Source organism: Myiozetetes cayanensis, unplaced genomic scaffold (assembly GCF_022539395.1).
Source record: "Myiozetetes cayanensis isolate MyiCay16 unplaced genomic scaffold, myiCay2020 scf1, whole genome shotgun sequence".
In the NCBI taxonomy this organism is placed as follows: domain Eukaryota; kingdom Metazoa; phylum Chordata; class Aves; order Passeriformes; family Tyrannidae; genus Myiozetetes; species Myiozetetes cayanensis.
Genome location: NW_026086604.1, coordinates 124,016,525 through 124,038,723, shown reverse-complemented (window position 1 = coordinate 124,038,723; position 22,199 = coordinate 124,016,525). Strand labels below are relative to the sequence as shown.

The window sequence follows — 22,199 nt, the reverse complement described above, 5'->3', positions numbered from 1 at the left end:
AGTCACAAACCGCCAGCTAATTGTTTTTTTCTTTCCTCAGCTAAGTGAAACCTTGTGTCACCAATTTCCACTCACAAAATGGAGCTACAGAATCCTGCATTCTGAAGACTGAAGAAACAAAGCAGTGAGGAAGCAAACAACATAATTCTTATAAAAAGAGGTAAAATTGAGCCAGTGAAACTTTATTTCCTACCAATTTGTCAGAATACCTAGGCAGTTAGACTCTGTATGGGACATTGCTTCTTTGCTAGTAGATCACAGGGCCTTTATTAATAACTGTTAGTTTATGTTTTGGGGACTAATAATCAGACTGGAGATGCAGGTTACGTGGGTTCAGCTATCTGGTTGAAAAGGAGCAGACCTACAGCTGAGAGGTAATTTTCTGCAGTACTGAGTACATGGGATGTTTTAGTCTCTATTCTGTTGGTACAAATCAAATCAAATGACGAGAATTTCTTTCATTTTGTGTAATATTGAAACTAAAAGTGAGATCCAAAGTTGAAAGATAGGTGAATGGAGATGCCCCTCCTGACCTTAAGTACAGAATATCTACCTGAACACAGCTCTGTGTTAACACATATATGATGCTACACACCTCTGATAAACTTATCAAATTCAACATATCTCAAGATCATCTGTACTACCCCTGATTTTAAGTTGTTGGTAGAGCTTAAAGTAACTAAAATCAGAACATCTATGTGTGCTTAGAATAACACTCAGAAACAGGAAATGTGAATAACCTCCTGCCATGGAGCTGCTCATGACAATAGGGTTGGTTGACTCCCGTGGTGATTCACAGAGAACATTTTCAAGCAAGTCCACCAAGCTTTCATCCCAGAATTCCTGGAAAAATAATAGATAGTGAGAATTTGAACTTCTGTTAATCGTTGTTTATTGTCATATCACAGCCAGGATTTCAAAGAGGGACTTCTCCCGTCTGCTATAATTGTACATGCAGAGGAGAGAGTCCTTAATATGCTTTTACAATTAACATTAACAAATATACAAAATAACAATGGAACAGTAAACTGTGAAGTAACAGCAATAAAATGGTATAGTAAAATATGTAGAATCGGGTATCTTCAAGGTTTCTAAATACATAGTTGAAGCTTTGGTTGCAACAAGAGAGAAAAATGATTTCAGCCTCAAAATTCCCATTTTCAATATGCATATTTTTGCTTTTGACAGCATGTCTTCAAATACTTGTAAGCTGTCAACTGCTAACTATTGTTGTCTAACTGTGATCTTAAGAGTGAGAAGACACATCAAAAGAAAATTAAAGCTATGATAGCAATCAGTGCAAATCAGAAAAGTTCCACATAAGGATGAAATCTAGCACTTGTGTCAAGCACCAAGACACAATGGGGACACAGGAAGAAAGATACTAAGGGAGTTGAGTTTAGAGTATGAAAGCAAGACACAATATGTTACCTTTGTCTTCCTATGACAGTTTTCATATTTTTTATGTGACACAGGTTGTTTAAATAAGTTTGGGTTTACTCTGAGAAAGCTTTTTGTAGGACTTCATTATGCAGCACATTAACCTGTCAGTACTGGACAGCCAACAAAGTGCCCATTCACAGAACTGTTAACTAAATTCTGGTCATGGGCTTAAGTCATATTTCCATATATGTATCTCAATGAGCCGCAGCAGGTAGAATTAAAAAGCTGAGAATTAAGTCCCAGTTTATATGTATAGGTAAGAAAGCGGGTTCGTTTTTATAATTATTAAGGAAAAGAAAAAATTAGACTTGCTTTCAAATGCAATACTGAAATTGTGATGAAATTTGTAAGCTAAACAAAACTAACTGAGAAACAATTTTCTGCCATTTTAAAGAACTATAATGACACTGAAAGGTATTTTTTAAAAGAAACAAAAACTCATTATTTTTTTAATTTCAATTTCAGAATATAATTCCAACAAACATAAGGAGTAGGTTCTGAATACAACCCACAGAATATTAAAACATATATGGAAGCCACTAAATCCTCACCTATAAATGGACAAGTACCAAATCTTATTTTCTATAAAAAGACAGCATTTGTTAATACATAAATGCATAGTGATAATTTAATAGGTTCAACCTTGAACTCTTTGAAATGCGATTTCTTTGAATATGGAAAACAACAACAGGTATGATCACGGATTATGATCCTGTGGCTAAGTTGTACCTTCACCTTAGTGACAAATCAGAGGACTTTTTCCCTTACCAAAGGGGGTCCAAACCAGTCATGGGCCTCCCAGTAGAGCCTTATGAGACCTGGGGGGAATAATGACCTCCTTCAAGCTCTTGCCAGTGCAGCCCTGTGTGCAGCTGCCTTCCTCGTTGCAGGGCCTGAAGCTGAGCCATGGTCAGTGTGTTGTCCACCCTCCACCTTTTCAGCAGGGTTGTTACGTGACCAAACTAGGACAAGCAGGATAATGCATCAAACAGCATCAACTTGTCAAGGCAGGTCAGAAGTGACTTATGCATCAGGCTGGAAGGATCAGCTTCCAGCACCACCACCTGTGCGGACACACAGGTTGGCGTTAACAACCTGACAGAGTTCAAGAAGCATTTGGACAATGTTCTTAGGCACATGGTGTGACTCTTGGGGTTGTTCTGTGCAGGGTTAAATTGGACTCAATGATCCTTGTGGGTCCCTTCCAACTCAGCATATTCTGTGATTTTATGAACCTGCCACCCTGACGCTGACATGTTCTCATGAGGCTCAGTCCTGTCCCAGAGCAAAGATGCCACTGGCAAACAGAAAGAGCAATGGCATCTACCCAGTGTCACTGAAGGGATGCCTCACAGTAAACTGTCCAATTTTTCCGTTTAAGCAGGACTTAGAAAAAATGCCCATTTGAAAAGGATGTAGAGACGCTTCACCAGTACATCTGCACAGGACCAAGCCCTCCACTGCCAGGGACAGTGCCTCAGTGAAGGTAAGCAAAATTAGACACCTGCACCCTCTGCTGAAAAATAAATGAACAGGCAAGCAAAGACTAAGATACACACACACACATCCACACACACATATTCATGATCCCCATCCCCCTCCTAAGTGCTAATCTGCCTGGTCATTAGCTGCTTTTGGAAAGACAGTAAGCTTTACTGTGTCTAATAAAACTACAAGGAGATTCAGAGAGTACCGGTTCTGTAGTCAAACTGCGCATAGTGATGCCAAGCAAACCCTGAATGGCTGCTTAAGCTCACTGCTGTTTCAGCAGCGTAAGTTTTTAGACCTAATATTGTCAGTCTTCACATTATTAAAGGCTAAATATTTACAAGGCTTACCTAAGCCTCTTCATTTACCTCCCAATTTATGTCCTTTTATTATACTTGTACTGGAAAATCGTATTCTCCTGTAATTTAATTTTTTTTAAAATAAAGACTACCTTTCCCAATCTGTAAGCCATTTCTCTCGAAGTCTCAGAAACAATTGTCAAAATCCTACTATGTTACTTTACTGAATGTGAAGACCATATAATCTTCAATAGTATACCATAGCTAATTCTATTCTGCAGAGCTTAAATGAGAATTTTAATTTTCTTCTCTCAAATATGTTTTTTAACTGGTCATAAAATTCTACCTCTATTGAATTAAAGAACTTTAAGCAATCTAAGAAATTCCTCTATTAAGGTGCAGGTGGGACTCAAGAAATATACTTCTTTGATTCTACTGTGAATTCCAGCAGGAGAAAATGTGGGTTGGAGGTACTTATGGAAATCCTGAAATGCCTCTAAAATCAGTTGTGTGCCTCAAAACCGTGTTAGCCTGGAAGAGTTACTGGGGAGGTAATAACTACTGAAATAGGACAAGTTCCCTGTGATCTGGTGTGTAAATACACAGCAGAACTGGACATCAAAAAAATTGAGTTTTGGAGACCACAGAGGTAGAATATGAGCAGTTACAGAACAAAAAGCAAAGTGACTCTTTTTCTTCTTGTGCAGGGAGAGTGACAGATGCAGCTTCACTGAAGTGATGTCTTTTAGTGCGATCTTGATCCACACCTTATTCTCCACAAAAGGGTTGGTTTTTCTGATATAAAAATGCCAATTAAGGAAAAAAATTTAAAATATCAATTATTTATTGCATTTATTGGGTATTTATCAATCAACTAAATATCTTTTGTAAATTTTTAAGTCTGTAGGACTCTAGCAACAGACTTGATAGTTACCATAGCATCAGCAATTATTTTTGTTTTTAAAGACTAATTTTTAACAAGAATATGTTTACTAAGTCCTTTAAAAAGCCCCAAACCAAACAAAAACAAAAAGAGACTATTTAAAATGTGGTCATACTTTAGGGATCTGGCTTTTATTGTTACTCTACCCCAGTATAGTATACTACATCTATTAAAAAAGACATTAAATGATTTTGTGTTTATATTTATTGTCAGCAATACATCAGTTATGTAAAAATAACCCAGATGAAAATGTAAGACTTGTTACATTTTCACATCATCTGTATTAACTGAATAAAGCTTAGTGACAATATACACAAATTTGCAGTAGTAGTTGTACGTAAACATTTTGTGCATTAAAAAAGAAATGTACATAATTTAAAAAATAAAAATGCATTACACAATTTACAAATTAACATTAACAAAAAAAAAAAAAGGTAAACATTCCTCAGACAGCTGCCTCCTTGTTCTACAAAATAAATATTCAAGTAAATTAAGTTAGGCAAAATAAACTCTCAACTTTGGGTGAGCACAATTTACATAAAGGTAAAAAGACAGATTTCCATTTAATTCAAGGTATATTTTACAGTGATTTACACATAGAGTTTTTAAGTTGGTCTCTTCAGATTGCAAAATTGGAAAAAAACCCTGTATTACATTTTGGCAGGAGGAAGGGGGTTTCAAAATTGATGCTTTATACCAAATATAAATAAGCTTGTGCAGTTGCATCAAAGCTTCAAAAAGGAACTGTTCCAGGACTCAAAGCAGACACAGTAATCTAGAAACTACAGTTTTAAAAAGGAAAATACAAACCACCACATCAACAGGAAAATGTCTACTTTGCTATTTTCTGAATGGTTTATTTGATCACTGGAAACATTACTTTCACAAACTAATAATCTACAGTAGTGGCTGCTTTAGGCACTGGATTTGTAGAAGCACTCTGATTTTTAAAGCAAATTGCTTTTCATTCTATACTGATAATTCACCTATTATTTATTTCTGTTTCAATGCTAGAGGGCTTATTCACCTTAGTAACTTTTAGCTTTACATAAAATCTCTGCCCTCCTTACAGCCTAATATTCTCTTCTTGATAATGAGGGAAGCCATTCCGGCTTCAAATCTCCATGCACTTTGTTCATAGAAAAAATAATAATAAAAATGCACTCTAGATTTTAAATGCAGCACTAGTATGATGCAGATGTGCACCAGATATTCACTGATCAGATATAAAATGTAACACATACTAAAATACTTGCATGGATTGCAAAGGCCAAACATACTTAACAAACCCTCCTATCTCTTTCTTTGTTTGTCCATTTCATATGGTAAGAAAAAGGAGATGTCATACCTTTAAATTCAAGTTATTAAATGCTTAGATTTAGGACATAAAAGTCTTCAAGGCAAGAACTAGGCAACAGCTCCTGCCAAGACCAGCCTGTATTATAAACAAAGATGACTCATTGTCAATGAAAGAAACCCTGTTCCCTCAATGCCCTATTGGTCCAAAACTATTTGATGACACAGAATCAGACTTTTAAAAGCACAGAAAACATTATTAAACTTGATTTCTCCACATGTAGTTATCATTCTTTAAAACTTCATAACTTTTGCATGTTATTTTTTGTATGTCTGACAACAGAGGAATCAACCATGTTTTTCTTGTTTTCTACTCAAGAACGCTGAGCTAATTAAAATCATCAAGATTTTTATTTTTCCTATGGATCTTTATAAAGTGATGTAAGAGTGAGGCCCCAGTCCTGAAACACATCTATGAATGAACCACTGCTGTGGCAGGGGGCCATGGAACTTCATCTGCTGTGGCTGGATCAAGGTATAAAATGAGAAATTAAACCTGTAACAAAGATTGTTACTATTGTTCCTCTGCTCATCCTTCCCATTTGGGGAATACTTACATAGTGGGAGGAAGGTAATTTTCTTGATTCAGTAATGCCATACTGGTAATATGTTAGCTAAGTCAGAGTAGGACCATAATCTCTCTTGAACACCCATAAAATGCTCGTTGGTTCCAGAAATTATTCTACATGGAAAAAAAGTGTGTATTTTTAAGGACTGATGTTACCTTTTGATGTCCATGACAATCTTGCCATTGATTTGGGTTGATCTGGGCCAAAGTTTGCAAAGCAACAGTTTTATTCAGTGTGCAAAACCCGGTGCTTCTTGAGTAAATAGCATGATGAGTAGGCAGAAGTGGTTTAGGTTATAAAAAAGACCTGAGAACCTAATATTGAACTTTATATAACAATTATTTTTGAGAGGTTGCCTGATAGAATTTTCTATTGCTTACTAGTGGCACAGTCACTTGTATGTTCAGGCTACACACAGAAGCCTTTTGAGGAGAATAACCCTTCTCAGGTCATGGATCACATCCCTAACAGGCATGTAGATACAGTGGCAAGTCAATGACCTTCAGGCTGGAAGCGTAACACTGAAAAGCCATAAGCATGGAAGAAGTTAACAGTGAGTTTTCATACTGCCAGATTTTTTTTTAAAATTCATAAGTATTAAAATGGCAGAACTATTGATCTTATTGTTTACTTGCCAGTACACTCAAGAATTTAACTGACTAATTAAAAGAGTCTATCCAATTATCCTAATTAGAAAAGATGAAAGGGCTCTGAGTATTTCACTGTCAGCAACAGTGAGAAAGCTCTCACTAGTAAAAGGAAAGAAAAGCAAAACCTTTTTATTTCACTTGAACAATCAGAACAGTTTTTTAGACAAGAAGTATGTCACTCAGGATTACAGGGCAACCACTTTTCTTTTTCTTTTCTTCTTTTTTCTAGCAAAGTTAACAAATATAAAAAATCTAGTCATAAACAGCCTTCAAAGTACAATTAGAAACCAGCAGGACAATCTACATCAGTATAGGTAGATGGGGCAAGAAACTAGACACTTGTATTACTGCCATGATGTAGACTACAAATGGCTGCTGTGATGAGGAACAGTGTGTACAGTACACATTGTTAGCCAATCCCATCCAGTCACAGTCCAAACTGAACGCTACTCTCTTCAGGATTCAAGACCTGTCTACTTGACATTCCTTGCACAAGATACATCATTATCCTTTCTGAAAAGAGGCAGTTTCTATGGCAATACTAGTTAAGTGCATATCATGCTGCACTAATATAGTGCAAAAATTTGCCTTACATGTAGCAAAAAAGATGCAGGCAACAGTTCGAGTTAGAGAAAGTAGAAACGTATTGTAACATTTACAACAGGTATTCTTTTTCCAGACAGCAACCACTAGAAAATAGTGAATCTGAGAATGCCTCCTTTCTGGATGTACACATGAGGCCTTTATACTTTGGAGTGGTAACAGGACAGAATTTCGCAAGTGAGTCATTGCCCTCTGAAATGCAGGTTAACACAAGTTATCATCGACTGGCAAACTCTTGAGCTTGCTCAGTGGGTTGATCCCAGTTAAAAGTTAATATTGTACTAAGCACTAAAATGCTCTTTAACAAGTATATAATCAGATAGAGTAATACATATGGTTCAACTGAATATATATGTTAGGCTTGAATATAAAGAGTCATAGACAGCTTGGTACAAACTCTTCATGCGTACTGGTTATACTTGGTTAATGATGCAGGGGCTTCCAACTGTTAATACTATGTCAGCTACAGTATTCTGGAGACAGAAGTGGTGCTTATAGTTTCTAAGATTGAGGAAACACCAGAGATCTCCAACTGCAGTGTCTATTAAGGTGATTCTGCCAGACTTCTCAGTGCTGATGGTCTAAAGTAAAGCAATAATACCTTGACTATCCATAGGCATTATGAAATCCATCCTTCTTTATCTATGGTGCAATTACAAAAAAAGAAAGAGTCAAAACACTTAATCCACTCCATAGAAAATCCCTGTGGCTTTGGACACCTTCTTATTTCAATCCAAAAATTTGGACTCCATTTGTCACCATCAGAAGTTATATTTTACATATCTGCATCTCCATCATAAGCCAAGGTTAAAGGTTTCAGACGGTTGTTCTGCCTTCTCTGGGGCTTCTTTGGCTTTTTGCTGAAACAATAAGATAATTAGTAAGTAGAACAAGCAACTAATAACATACAAAGACGGATTTCAGTCTTAAATGAAAGATGAGCATGCTAATAATGCATTCAGTTGTTCATTTATAAAAGCTATAAGTCTAAAAGCTTCATTTGGATCACTAATTACCTCTTTATCAACCCAAAGCAATATCTGATTCAAAGCTCATTTGTACAGAAACAAGCTGTTATGGTGCTGATGTGACTTGATGAAATCCTTGGCAGGTACTTCTGCAACATCAGCCAGTTTTCAGAAGAACTCGGAGCCTGCCATGCAATATTTTGGTCACGTATCAAAGCTGCAATCAGGTTCTTTTAAATTACGTTATTCAAATCTTAAACCTCTCTCAACAGATCAAGACTTTCCACAGGAAAGTTCCATCTTTTGATTGGTTTTATCTCATTATACTTACTGGAATGACACAGTTAATTCTAGATGTTATAATCAAACCGGTCATAAATAGCAGGGAATATGGCTGTTAGCCATAACATTCCTTGTCCAGCCTTGAATTAGATTATAATTCAGCAGTATTTCCAATCCATTTGATAAAGTTTTAAAAAATTACCAAGCCAAAGGAAAATGAATGTTTATGCATGCTTTTGTACTTGGCTTCTTTCAGAGTGTAATATAAGCATTTCTTTAAATCAGGTCTGTGCATTCTCAGTTTTCCTCCGCAATCTTATCTCAGCCATGTCACTTAGGCTTCCCAAATATGAATCTTTTATATCAACTCCGTTCTTACAGTGGCTTGCAGTGGCCACAGATTATTACTAAAAGGCAGACAAATCCAGAAGTGCCCTGAATATCCAAATGCCTACTAATGCAGTATCACCGAGAGCCTGATGTATATCACCAGAGTTCCCTCTCCTTTCACCTGCACAGTCATTTGGATCAGAAATTCCAAAAAAGACCTAGAAAACTTCAGGGAGCACATTCTCAAAGGTGATTGTTAAAAAAAAATATCATTTCATGTACGAAAAAGACAAGAAAATTTTCAGATTTTTTTCGGTTGTGTATCTCTATATCCTGTCAAATATAAAATCTGGCTTGCCTGATTATTAAATTTCCTTCTTGTTATTCTCTTTTCATTTTGAGATACAGGCACCATAAAATTATTCTGGACACTGTACATAACAGAGATAAACTGAGCAAAAGTATATTGTATGCTAAGTCACCCCATATTTGTAAGTTTTTCTAACTTCAGGAGAGCATATGATTATCCATCATCTAGAGTAAAACCAGAATCCACTAACCTGAGTTTGATCAAAAGGGCATGGAAAATTAAACACTGCAGTTCCTACAGCAGCATATGTAAACTCTTGCCATTACAGTCTGTGTGCAACTGTTTGTTTATAAATAATTAAAGAACTCACCAGGCTAGATAGATCATAGAAACAATAAAGATGAGTAAAACAAATGCACCAGCAGCTACACCATAAACCCAGGTCTTCAGCCTCCCATCTAAAAGGAATGAATGTTAGTCAGTAGTGTTTGAGTTAGTGCTGTTGAATTATTAGTTCTGATATAGCATAGAAATACTTTAATAGTTAAAAATAAATGTATTCACTAGAAATTACAGATTAATAAGAGTAAATACTGTTAAATAAGTGAACAATGACTTCTCTGTGTACTCGTGCTCTGCTTTTCAGCCAAAGTCTGGATAATTCAAATGGAGTTGAGATGTGGGACAGATGCAGCAGGTGAGATATCCAGAAATTCAGCCCCAGGGCCCGCTGGTAGTGAGTGATCTCTCAGCGTGATTGCAGGGCAGTCCATCAGCCCAGGGCTCATTTATGCTGTTAGCATCACTTTCCGTTCTAGTTCCAGTAAATCAATCTGCCTGTTATTTTTATTCCTGTTTCTATTTACTTTCATGCTTTTAAATACTCCTAGCATGCTTTACCTCATCCATACTTAACTGTACCTACACAACTTTCACTATAGCATTAGGTAATATTTTTTTAATATCTTTTCCTACCAAATGCAAGTTTCGTTGTTATAAACCACCTTCTTTTCAGAGAATAAAAATACACTACAATAGAACAACTGTCACATACCACTCTTCTTTTTGCCTCAATCCTAGATGCACCCAATTCTACCAGGAAAAATAATGTCTGTGGGGTTTTGCTCTCACCCCAAATGAGCATGTCAGAACTAAAAGTACAGATATGCTCTTTGACTCACTACTTATATCTGCCTCATTTTTCAAATTTCTACAAGGCTTTTTGAAAGCATTGTTTTCCAGGAGGTTAGCTAGCCTTGTTCCATTTCCTTGACAATAAAAAAATCTATTATAAATCTGAATTATTTAATTTCATTTACAAATGGCAAAATTTTTATTTCATGAAGTTGTGTATATTTTTAATGTAAGCAAACACAGATAAAATTTTTCAGACCAAACCCTTACTGCTTCCTGATATCTCTAGAACAAAAAGACATCATCAATGCAGTTTATATTTTTGCAATGTAATAATAACAAAAATTATTCAGACTGAGTTTGCTCAGTTATACAGTAGTGCTCTCTATTGCTCTGCAGTTAAGCTTTCTGGTCTCTAGAAATGCAAAATCTTGCAGTCATATGGACAAGTTGTTCAAGACTAATCAATATCAAGACGTTTTATCTTTGCTACCTTATTTAACCTAAAATACCCGTTATAACTGATATAACTGAAATTAACTGATAAATTAAACAGTAGATTTGACCTGACATACTCTATGATATAAAATCAATGAGATGAATTCAGACTTCAGTACTGCTAAATAGGTTAGTTTCTTCTCTCCTTGCTTTATTTCCATTGGTAAATTTAAGAGTTTTCAGGTTGTTTTGGGCTGGCTTGTTTTAAAATAGTAACATCTTGAAAAAAGGACTGGCAATACCTTGTGTATGAATTTATTTATTTTTGGGTAAGCAAGGAACTCTGTTAATGAGGTCATGCCTATTATGCAACTACTGACATCTAATTCAGGCTTTCTCAATTCCCTCTGGACAGATTATTTCGAAGTATACAAGGGAATTGGCATCTCAAACTCATCTGTTTGTGGTAATACATCAGAATAGGCAACTGAAGAGGACAGTTTTAATACATTCCTTTCTGAAACTGCAATAAAATTTGTTGAAGACAGTGAAAGACCTATTTTAAATTTAGACTTAGAAACTGTAAGGAAAGGAACAATCATGCCAGAGTAAATGAAAACCTTTCCAGTAGATACCCAATCCTGAAATTAAAATCATCCAGCGTAAATCTCATCTGAAGTGCAAAACGTTCACTTTCTTTTACATTTGCTCATACCTTCACTTTTTATGTCAAGAACTAAAGGATTAGTTCTATTCAATATGGTTGGGATTATCTGAACTGAGCTTTGTCTCCTTCCTAACTTGAATTACAGAAAAATTGGCGAGTTTTCATGAAATCTCTCAACTGGACCTTGTTCCAAAACCATGCCTGAGCTCGCATGAGCATCCACATTCCTAAACAGTTGAAGGCAACTGTCCAATATTTGCTTATTGTTGCCCGTCTGGCTTCTACAACCCACCCTCTGGCCTTTTCAGGTGCAGTTAGCTAGAATGAGTAAATGATAACATATTTGTTAAGATGCTGTTTTTTAAAGGAGGACCAGGAAAATTTAATTTTTTTTTTTTTATTGTTGATTAAAGTACTTTGAGTAAAGACCATTTTATTGCAGGTATCAAATATGTATCACAGTACAAACAACAGTAAATGCTAGTAGGACTAAGGAGGTATAACATAAGTATTTCTAATTTCTAACCCAAATGTTATTTACTCTGTTTATTAGAAGTATTGTAATAATTCTCAATTTACAACATTTTATGGATTATGCATGTAAAGATAGTGCTTTCAATTCTGAGATTAAAAACGTCCAAAAACCTTTGGACAGAAGTGTGTTAGAATATTTAGCTCTATGTGATTTAAAATCACTTACGATGATAACCAATTGCTCTCTTCCATATAAATAACATTTTGGACAAGCAACATATATCTTTATGTGAAAGTATTTTGTTAATTAAAGTTTTATTTATCCCAATACTTAATAGCACTAGGGAATAGTTACTGATATTTGATTACATGATGGACTATACAAAGTATTTTTAATGAAAGAACTGACTTATATTTCATGCCACGCTTGCACATAAGTCCTTGCTTAGCTCTTAAGAGAGTGGTCCATCATAAAAGCAAATACTGCCTACAGAGACTTCAAGCATGTCTATGCTAGACATCAATAATATGGTTAGATTTTGATTAAAATGAATTAGTCTCAATATGGATATGGCAGAAAAGCATTACCATATGTATACAGATTATTTTCCTACAATTTATGCTGTGGATGCAGATTTCAAGCCATCTTTACCCTTTGCATTCACCAGAGCTACCTTTTCATTCCTCTGTCAACTGCATTATTTGTTGAGACACTTTAATTTAACATCATGACTTGCACCTTTGCAGCCAACTTGCTTCTAAAGTCACATTTCAAATAGCTCTTGTGAATTTTAACAGGTATAAGGGATTAAAAGGAAATCTTCTGCAATATAAGATTTCCTTAAATATATTGATGGAGTAGTGAGAAGGCTAGGGGTTTACTTATCTCCCTTTGTTTTCAGTCAAAGCAGATTCCTGCCTTCTTAAATGAACAGTTGAGTGTTTTTCTTTTTTACTTGGCATCACAAAAATGTAAATGCCAAACCCTGAAGCAGTACTTAGCACTAAGAACTGCTCATTGCATGACTTCACCTGGCCCAAAAGGCTGTAGAAACCAGGTCCTTCCTCGTCCTGACTGGTTACTGGAGGGCTGGGTGGGGTTCACAGCTCGACTGGTTTTCACATCTCCCTTTTTGTCCTCCATGGTGGGGATCACCACCACTGGGATGAGAGTGCACTGTTCGAGTGTGCCATCGGAGGACATAACTTCAGTGTATCCATCTTCACAACTGCATGTTCTAGTCTGTAGGGAACAAGTGTTTTACACTGTGTAGCAGAAAAATAAAGTTTTCTGTGAGCTACAAAGCATAACAACATGGATGACTGGAAGAAAAGACTCTTGATGAGTGCTAGCCTGGAGAGTACCTCTTCATACATTTTTATGCAAGTTCATACCATATCAACAGAGATAATTTAACATTTAATTGAAGGGTGGAAAATGGTGTGAGGTTGATTTTAACAAATTAATATCTAGTCAAAACTCCGAAAATACTTTTTGTTGGCACAATCTTTGTAACGCTGAGAGACGTGTGGGAAGACCCTCACGGGGGTGTTCTATGCTCCAATGCAGTAGCACATACCTCACTGCAGTAAGCGTGGGGATGGCTGCACGGTGGGTTACATGACCTGTCAGCATCTGGTTGGCGCATCACTAAACAGCCCCCTGTAGGACAGAAAATCATATTTTGACATGGTAATACCTCACCGCTGATGAAATTACTGATTTCCTTACTTGCTGCAGTATATCATGGATGTCAATTTTTTTTTGCTAATTTGAATTTAAGAGTCCTTCTCTTATTCCAAGGTGAGGGATAATCGGTATCAAGTATTTTCTTACAGGTAGAGTAAAAGGATACAGCAAATGGATTTGATTTCATGTGCATTTTAGAGAATTAATAATTGGCAATGGAGCCTTTGTTTTCCCCTTTTTTCCTTTGGTGGATTGCTTAAAAAACAGTTTAAATGCTTTAAAACAGCTTTAAATGCTCAAGGGAACAGATTTAGCTCTCTAGGGTCTAGCTCGCATATTAAGACTGTGGTCAAAATAGAAGTAAAATCATAATTTTTATTTATGTCTTTGCCTGTTAAACTGAAAACAATTTACTCATCCTGTTTATCAAAGGATACTTATTTTCTGTTGCTCCTCAGTGGTCACTTTTACACATGCTATAGCTTTGCCTTTATGAAGTGAGGCTTCATGTTAGTGTAAGATTTTTTTGCAAGGAAAGCAGTATTATCAGTAAAGCATGTACTGAATGTTACAACACTGATAATATAGCGGGTAGTCTTTTCCCTTTTTATACAGACCTAGTTCATATTTCTGTAACATTATGTACAGTGCAGTTATTGTTAGGGACCAATACACACAATCAGGCTTTCACTATCATTTCAGCCAGAATGTCTTTAAAACGCATTTAGAACCAGTTTGAATTTACCTGTGTTTCCTTTTAGCTTACAGAAGAGGCATATGCATCATGTACTTTAAAATTTGCACTGCTACAGGACAACTTATCCTTCATCTCTCACATTAGTAATATTTTTATACTGGTGTGATATGATAATGAAATCCTGATAGCTGAGGTTGGTCACAACCATAGCGGATGCAGTTAGATGTAGTTACGTAGATTCAGGTGTTAACAGGATGGTCGATGAAGAACAAAGAAAACCCTGCTGGTTGCCATAAGTTTTCCCCATCCCCAGAAAAGAAAATTATACATCCTAGCATACAAATCACATGCCTGTGGGAATCTATGCAATAAAAAATCAGTCATCCAAGGAAGCTGCAGAAGGAAAGAGTTGCCTCATCGCCCATGGGAAACAACACCTTCAAGTAAAAAAGAGCTATTCAGCACAGCAATATTATGCAAATAAGTAAATAGATAAAGACCTTAAAATACCAACAGGAGTCACAATAATTATTTGATAGTGTCTGAATTGAAATACATTATGTTAGAGCCCAATGCACAGTAATAAGGCAGACAAGAAACACAGTAAGGCAGACAAGAAACACAGTCATCAGAGATATGGGTTAATTCTAGATCACAATAGGTAATCTTCATTTAAATCAATCATGTAAGGGCATCTATCAGTTTGAGCTCTTAAAGTGTTGTTTTATACAAAACACTTCCAAAAAATGTACAATTGCAAATTAAAATCTGGTTCACTACTGTATATTTAATGTAGAGAAATTCTTATACTTTAGTGCTTTGTCTGAAAACAATCAGAAACATATGAAAAATATAACTTTGCATTGCATAGAGACTGGTGATTGTGTGTTCTGGAATTTTCCACCAGTCTTCATATCAAACCAGAAAGTTAACACAGCTTTAGAGCCACATATAAACAGAAATGTCTTTCAATGTCTTTGAAAAAAGATATACAGTATAGGTCTGAGGTTTGTTAACACAGAAGGTCCCATTATGAAAATTCTGCCAACAACACATATTCATACCTTTGTCTTTCCTGGAATTTACCACATCGTCATACTTAGTCACATTAAAACAAATTATTTTCATGTGACTGACTGTGATTTATGAATACATTCTGATTTTAACATCTCAGAGCCATAGTCTCCAAGATGCTACCTATTTTGAAATCCTACAGAACCTTTCATAGATAATATCCTATATTAATCTCACAAAAAGAATTCTTACTTAACAGTTTTACTTAACATACAAGTATCTTAGTTAAGAAGGAAGGAATCAAGGTGCACAAATAATGCCTTGTTGCATTTGCTGTGAACGTGATGCATTTTAATAGTCTAAGATTTGCAAGATAAATAGTAAGATTTGCAAGAGACTTTGAGCTATTATTTCAACACCTTGTAAAGATAACACAGATATTTTATTTCTACTGTTACAACAAACAAGAGTGGTGGATTCCAACATCAGGAAGTATTGTATTGACAGTCCTTGAATAACAGCTCCCCTCCTGTGACTGACCTGGCAGTGGCTGGCATTGAGGATGTGTTTACAATCTCTGGGACTCTTTTACTATCATCTGAGCTGATACAAAAATTATTTAAACAACAAATGCATAACTCTTAACTTCAATGAATCCCTATTTCTGAAAAATAAATCCATATAAATCAACAGATATGAAGATTTTCTTCTGAGACCTCAGTTATCCTTAATTCATGTTTTTTATGCTTTGGTTTGCAAAAAAACTTCACTGCATCTCATAGCTGTCCACTGAAGTATCCTGATATAGATTTATGACATTGAAGTAAACAAGTAAACTTTTATAAGCACATTTATTAAAATTTGATATTTGGTAATTTTAAGGAGATGTATCATATATGGATGACATTATCAAGTTTGCAGCTTTCTCTGTCTTTGTATAGGCACTGAAATGACATTTAATACATAAAAGTTTTATTTGTTGTAGAGCTTGAAATCTAAAACTCTAAATTTAGAAGTGCAAAGATGCCTATGGTTAAAAAAAAACCCAACCACACATAATGTAAAATATTTCAGGTCCACTACAGAAGATAATATTTATATTTACTTTTAGCATTACTTGCTGCATAATTCTGGAAAAGAAATCACATCTTTAGTATGCAAAGAGAGAATGATTCAAGACAACATGTCAATTCCCACACCAGGAAGTGGTTTTAGCAGGTTTTTTTCTTTTCTATTTTTTTTTTAAATTTGTTGGGAAAACACATTATCCACCTGTTTTATAGGTTTTTTCAGTGTGTATAAAAAGAGTAGTTACCTGTGACGTTTAAACCATCTGATCTTTGGCACCACACGGTCCGAGAGGATCCCTTCCATGGGCTAGCCATCCACTTGTATTCATAGCACTGGCCATCTACAGCAAGAAAATTTGTTTTTTCAAGAAATTTGATGACAAGATCTTAGGCTACCACTGTCAGCAGCTACACTCATGAGTAGATCATTCTCATTCTGTGACCATACTCATTATGATTAACAGCTTGAACAGCTAAGTAGGCATCTTTCTGTTTCATTCAGCAACTTAGAAGGGTGCACTGCATAAATGGTAGCTCCAAGGTCTCCTGCACTTACTGGACACATACAGAATAGACCAGATGTGTCCTGGACTCTAACTATAAAGGTTGTACACTCTGCTTTTTGAGTAAATCTGATGTAATGTAATTGTTAAAAAAGGATAATTTTAAAGTGGTAATTATGATAGTTATCAAATCGGCACTTGCCTAAATTTGTGAACCATGAACAGAAAGAAAACAAAATTATTGGTGTTCTGTGGTTTTTTTCTTACAGGAGGAGGTTTTATGCATATTTTTTTACTTACCATTGCATGGTCTTGTTTCCAAAGCCTGTTCTGGACAGAGATGTTGATTCTCTAAGTCCTGAATGATCACTGCTCGAGATCGGACTTGTATTCCTCCAAAGCCAAGATCTTCACCATTAACACAGGTAAGCTGGCAAAGGCTCCATTCTGACCATTCTCTCAAGTAACAGTCCCCTGTCAAAGAACAATTTTTATAAGATGAATGATCATTGTATGTAAAGAGTTTTTTGCACTGAATATGTCTTAGAAAAAAATGTCCATATCTGGTTTCTTAATTTTCCTTCTTTTTAGTTCCTTTCATTCCTATTTTTAAATTTGACTTGTACTTAAGAGAAAATGATATTTTGACACTCTCTGAATATCTGTGTCATAGAAAATAGTAAAAAAAAAAAGATTATACAAAGGCCTATTTGTTCTAAAGTAGGGTAGTTTCCTGTAGCATTCCCATACGATCATTCTGGTTTTGAATTTTTAAACAATGCTCCATCCAATATCTGATTTTTTGTAAATTTTAAGGTATTGTATGTCCTATGCTAAATTTATGTATCTTTCTTTGCAATTCTTCTTTGATCTTAGAAAGAGAAAACATTTTCTGGTGTTAAAAAGATTAATTGTTGCTTATTCTCATGCAGAATTTCTTCTAACAGATGTAGATTCAACTGCTGGAACATTCTTTGCAAGAAAGGGAAATGGGAATGTGATTAAAATGTCTGCTCTGGCTATTTCATGTTAGGATAATAGGGATTTTTAGGATGTTATAGTGTAAAACTGAAAAATAAAATTATACTAATTAGCATGAACAGCTAAAGAACATTTAAGGAAGATCTGAGGCACAACACAAAGGAACCATTTTTTTAAAACTGCAGTCAAAAATTGGACTAGACTATGCACAGACTCATAAATAAACCTCTTAGTTCTCATTATTTCAGTGAAAAAGCTATTAAAAATTCATGCTACCTTGCATTATACTGATGGCAGATATAATCAGTACTGTGTTGACCAGATGCCTGATTAATGAAGGAATTTTATTTGCCAACGCTAGGAAAGCATGCGAAGAAATGAATAATTGACAAACTGGTATATACATAATAGGAAAACAAGCAGTGATTTCTAGAAACATTAGCTGGAGCGTATCATTAGCACATCCCCACAGGGCAGTTATTCTTGCTGGCTAAATATGAGACTGGGGAAGAATACGTTCCTGCTCAGCAAAATTTTAAAAGCCAGCAGTAAGCAGCTATTTTTTTTAAACTTGACCAATATGAAAACATAACCACAAGCTTAATATTCTTCCAATTTTTATTTAAAAAGTAAAAATATGTGAAAACCATGCATTTGGAATGCTATGTACAAAGCAGTGATGGAAGCCTCTCCATTTTTGATTAATTTCTATTTATTGAGACAACTTTACATTCAGTCTAATCTGCAATGAACTGGAAAAGAAAAATCTGGGAAAGCAGAGAGTTGAAAGAGAATGAAAATAGGGTATTGGTAAGAAATGATAGCTACATTAGAACTGAAGGAGTTAATCACTTCTGAAGACATCATTAATGACTACTGAACAACAGTAACATACTTCAGATTCTACAAGTAAGTGTTTGAAATGAACTGGATGGGTTTTACTAGAAATTAAACAGCTGCTATGTGCTCTTAATCCTGCTCAGTATGAGGATCATGGACCTGATAAGTCATAACAGCTCCTTTGGATTCAGTTCACAAAGGCAATGATAGTGCATGTCCCATCCAGAGAGTTAAACAGCTAGAGGCATTCATGTTTTCTCAGAGATCAAAACAATAACTTCATTTGGAATAGACCCTTTAAAGAAAAAAATAAGACCCCTTAGCTTAGCCTCCTTAGACACTCATAAAAGGCATCAAGTTCTTAGCCACTGGTAAAAGTATTAGTAAAGCTGTTAGGTGATCTAAGGACTTAAATATTTAGCTGTAAACCAGCGCTCTACAGAGTTTTTATTTATTTATTTAAAAAGATTTTGTGAAAAAATATATTATTCTTCGGTATGATCGGTGACTGAGATGTCTTTCATAAAATTTAAAATGTGGTATTTTTCTAATTGATTTATTGTCATGAAGCCACTCCTGGAAAGTAACTCTGTCGGTCATTTGATGGATGAATCCAATCAGTAAAGCACATGAAAAGATTTAATTGCCTGTGGCTAATGCTAGGCACTAATAACTGTAATGACACCCAACCAATCTTGAAAAGCAACAATTTTTTGAACAGCTTTGTTACCTGGACAAGGGACAGTGCAGGTTTCCTCAAGTATCATCTTCTTATCCCCATCTATAATAGGTTCTATTTCTCCACAGAATTCCTCATCTACTACTTTGCCATCATCTTCAATGGATCCATCATAAACCACACAGGAAATGTTCCTCACTCGTGTTCCCTCTCCACACTGAGCATCCTATAGAAGGAGAACATATATAGATAGTGGACAGAAAATGTGTCAAAAGACTAAGTCTGATTTATGTGTCATTCTGTCTTCTATTATTTTTGCTTAACTACTTATTCATTCCAGTGAGGAGGAAAAAAAAAAAAAAAAAAAAAGACATAGTTCAATACTTCTGAAACAAATAAACAAACCCAACCCAAAATTTCTGGTGGCTGCTAGCCTTTGAACTGCAACCATGGCAGTATCTCAAGTAAAGATCTCTTCTAGTATGTGAATATATTTCTGCTGATATACTTTTACAATAGAAATATTTAAATTATTAGCAAAAATGCTGCTTGGGTACCAAAGTTTACATTTATACTTTTAATATCTGTAGGACATTGTTGTATCTGTTGACAAATATGAACTCTAAGGAAAAAAATATTTCGTTTTTGTATAAGGGAGGTGGAAGCAAATTGTTTACAGCATTGTGAAGAAGGTATCTGGGTATATCCCAAATATGCCTAGATATGCAAGTTCCGTAACTTCAAAGTCCCGATGGCTTTTACCTCTACTTTGCATGGAGACCATTGACCATATTGCCATCGATAACAAGGTTTTACTGGACAGGGTTTGAATTGCTCCATCTGAGAAGGACAAGGCCTCCCATCACCCTGAAATGGCTGATTTATGGTCCTTCTTCTGATCATTTTTCCTGTAAACGAGAAACAGTAATATAATTAACAACAGAGTGGTTAGACTTATTTATTCTTCAAGATGGTTCTATTTTGCTGAAAAGTGTTGTATTTGAATAAAGTAATTTTTTCCACATTTGAAAAATTGGATTGTAAAACAGATCTGCGGGCTCCTGTCTGTTATGTGGATTCATATTTTCCAAGACAGACACTTTATTGTTTGTTTGTACTGCAAGTGCAGGAAGATGTCTAATTAGCATTGCTCCTGTAACAGCAAACAAAAGCAGTAATTTCCTAGTTCACAAGTCTGCAGAAAAATATTCTTTCTGAAAGTGACAATATGTTTGTAGCATTTCACTGGAGATTCCTGGTCCTTATCTCGAGTTTTCTGCTAGAAGAGACCAACATGTTCTGTTCTTCCCTAACACAAAAACATGTATTCCATAATTGTCTGATTCCAGCAAAAGGGAACAGCTTGCAACTTTCCATCACTGTCTGTCTGGATAACGTGACATGCAGATTTTGCAGGAGATGGAGGATTCTTCACTCAGGCCGAAAATTAAAATGCAGGAGGCTCATCTGACATTAATCTTCTCTTCAGCCATGAGCAGTACTCAGCTTCACTGAGATACAGGTTTTAATTCAAATACTTATATAAATTGAAAGGGTAAGAAATTTTTATCCTTTCAGCAACTCTTGCTTCTTTCATCTTGCAGTGGACATTAGACCATTACGCTTCACTACAGAGATGTCATGTGATATAACCAAAAATTTTCTTCTGTGTCTGAAGTAGTGGCCAAGTGGTTGTTCTAGAGTTGTCATCTCACAAGAGTTTCCATAAAACCAACACAGCTGTAGTATTTTAATCTATATATAAATATAAGAGTCAAGTCTGAAAAAGATGTATGTATTTAAATTTGTATACTAAGGCATTACACAGGTTTACCTACATGACCCCTGATGTTAGCTGGCCAAAGAATTAATGTTTAATTCTACATTTCAGTCTCATGCATTTGGAATTGAGCATCCTAATGATAACGACACGGATCTTTTGCTGAGAGCAAGCTACACAAGCCATGATGCACAAGCAGAACTATATAAATCTCCCAGACAGCTGTGTTCACTGCAGACAGCTAGAAAGATGTTTGCCAACCAGAGCCTCATCACTCTTGAATTCACAGCTGCTCCAAGTGAGATGTCACAGGAGAAAAGAAGACTTTCTTAAAAAATACTGCAGAAAAACCTCCAAAGAACAGCAAAGAGCAGAATTCTTCCTCAGCTTTATGGATATTTAAATGGATGCAGAAAAGCAGTTTAGCTCTGTGGTCAGTGGGTTTATTACATGGTTATTACTTATTGAAAAAGACTAGTTACTTCCAAATTCTTGCACAGGAAAATTGTAGCTTGAAGGTTTAGATGTGAGGCTGTCACCATCAGTTAAAAACACTGAAAATTTGAAAGCTGTTTTACATTACTATTTAAAATAAATGTTCTAACTTCCACAAATAAATTCTATACTTGGAAAGTACAGGTATTTCAGATAGTGACCCACCTTCACTTTTTGAAAAAGCACAGCAACAATAACTCTCATTCAGAAAAATATCAGGTCAGTTCAGGTTTTGTACGTAGCGTAAAGCTTGTAAAGCAAAATCTGGCAACATATTTAAGTCTTCAGTGGAGCTGTTAGTTCAATTCTCATTCTATGAAGATTACTTTGAATACAGAAGTGTAGATTATTTTATTATACAAGTCACACTTTGAAAGAACCTTCAAGAACTTATTCTGAGACATTTCAGAGCAAATAAATAACAAGAGTTTCCCATAACTAAAATGTGCCTTTGATTTCCATTCTCTGACATATTTGATTTAAAAAAAACTTAGAT

General features: G+C 35.4%; 1 protein-coding gene across 1 annotated transcript in view; it reads right to left on the bottom strand.

The window, feature by feature from the left end:
• Positions 1 to 875: 875 nt before the first annotated feature.
• THSD7A (thrombospondin type 1 domain containing 7A) overlaps positions 876 to 22,199 on the bottom strand; it is a 263,425-nt gene continuing 242,101 nt past the window's right edge. Inside the window, exons 22-29 of the mRNA XM_050332888.1 lie at positions 20,191 to 20,336; positions 19,480 to 19,654; positions 17,229 to 17,402; positions 16,671 to 16,766; positions 13,535 to 13,617; positions 12,987 to 13,197; positions 9,612 to 9,699; positions 876 to 8,211 (exon numbers count right to left, since the gene is read on the bottom strand). Of these exons, the coding sequence (XP_050188845.1) occupies positions 8,127 to 8,211; positions 9,612 to 9,699; positions 12,987 to 13,197; positions 13,535 to 13,617; positions 16,671 to 16,766; positions 17,229 to 17,402; positions 19,480 to 19,654; positions 20,191 to 20,336 (1,058 nt within the window). The 3' untranslated portion in view covers positions 876 to 8,126. The remainder of the gene's footprint in view (positions 8,212 to 9,611; positions 9,700 to 12,986; positions 13,198 to 13,534; positions 13,618 to 16,670; positions 16,767 to 17,228; positions 17,403 to 19,479; positions 19,655 to 20,190; positions 20,337 to 22,199) is intronic.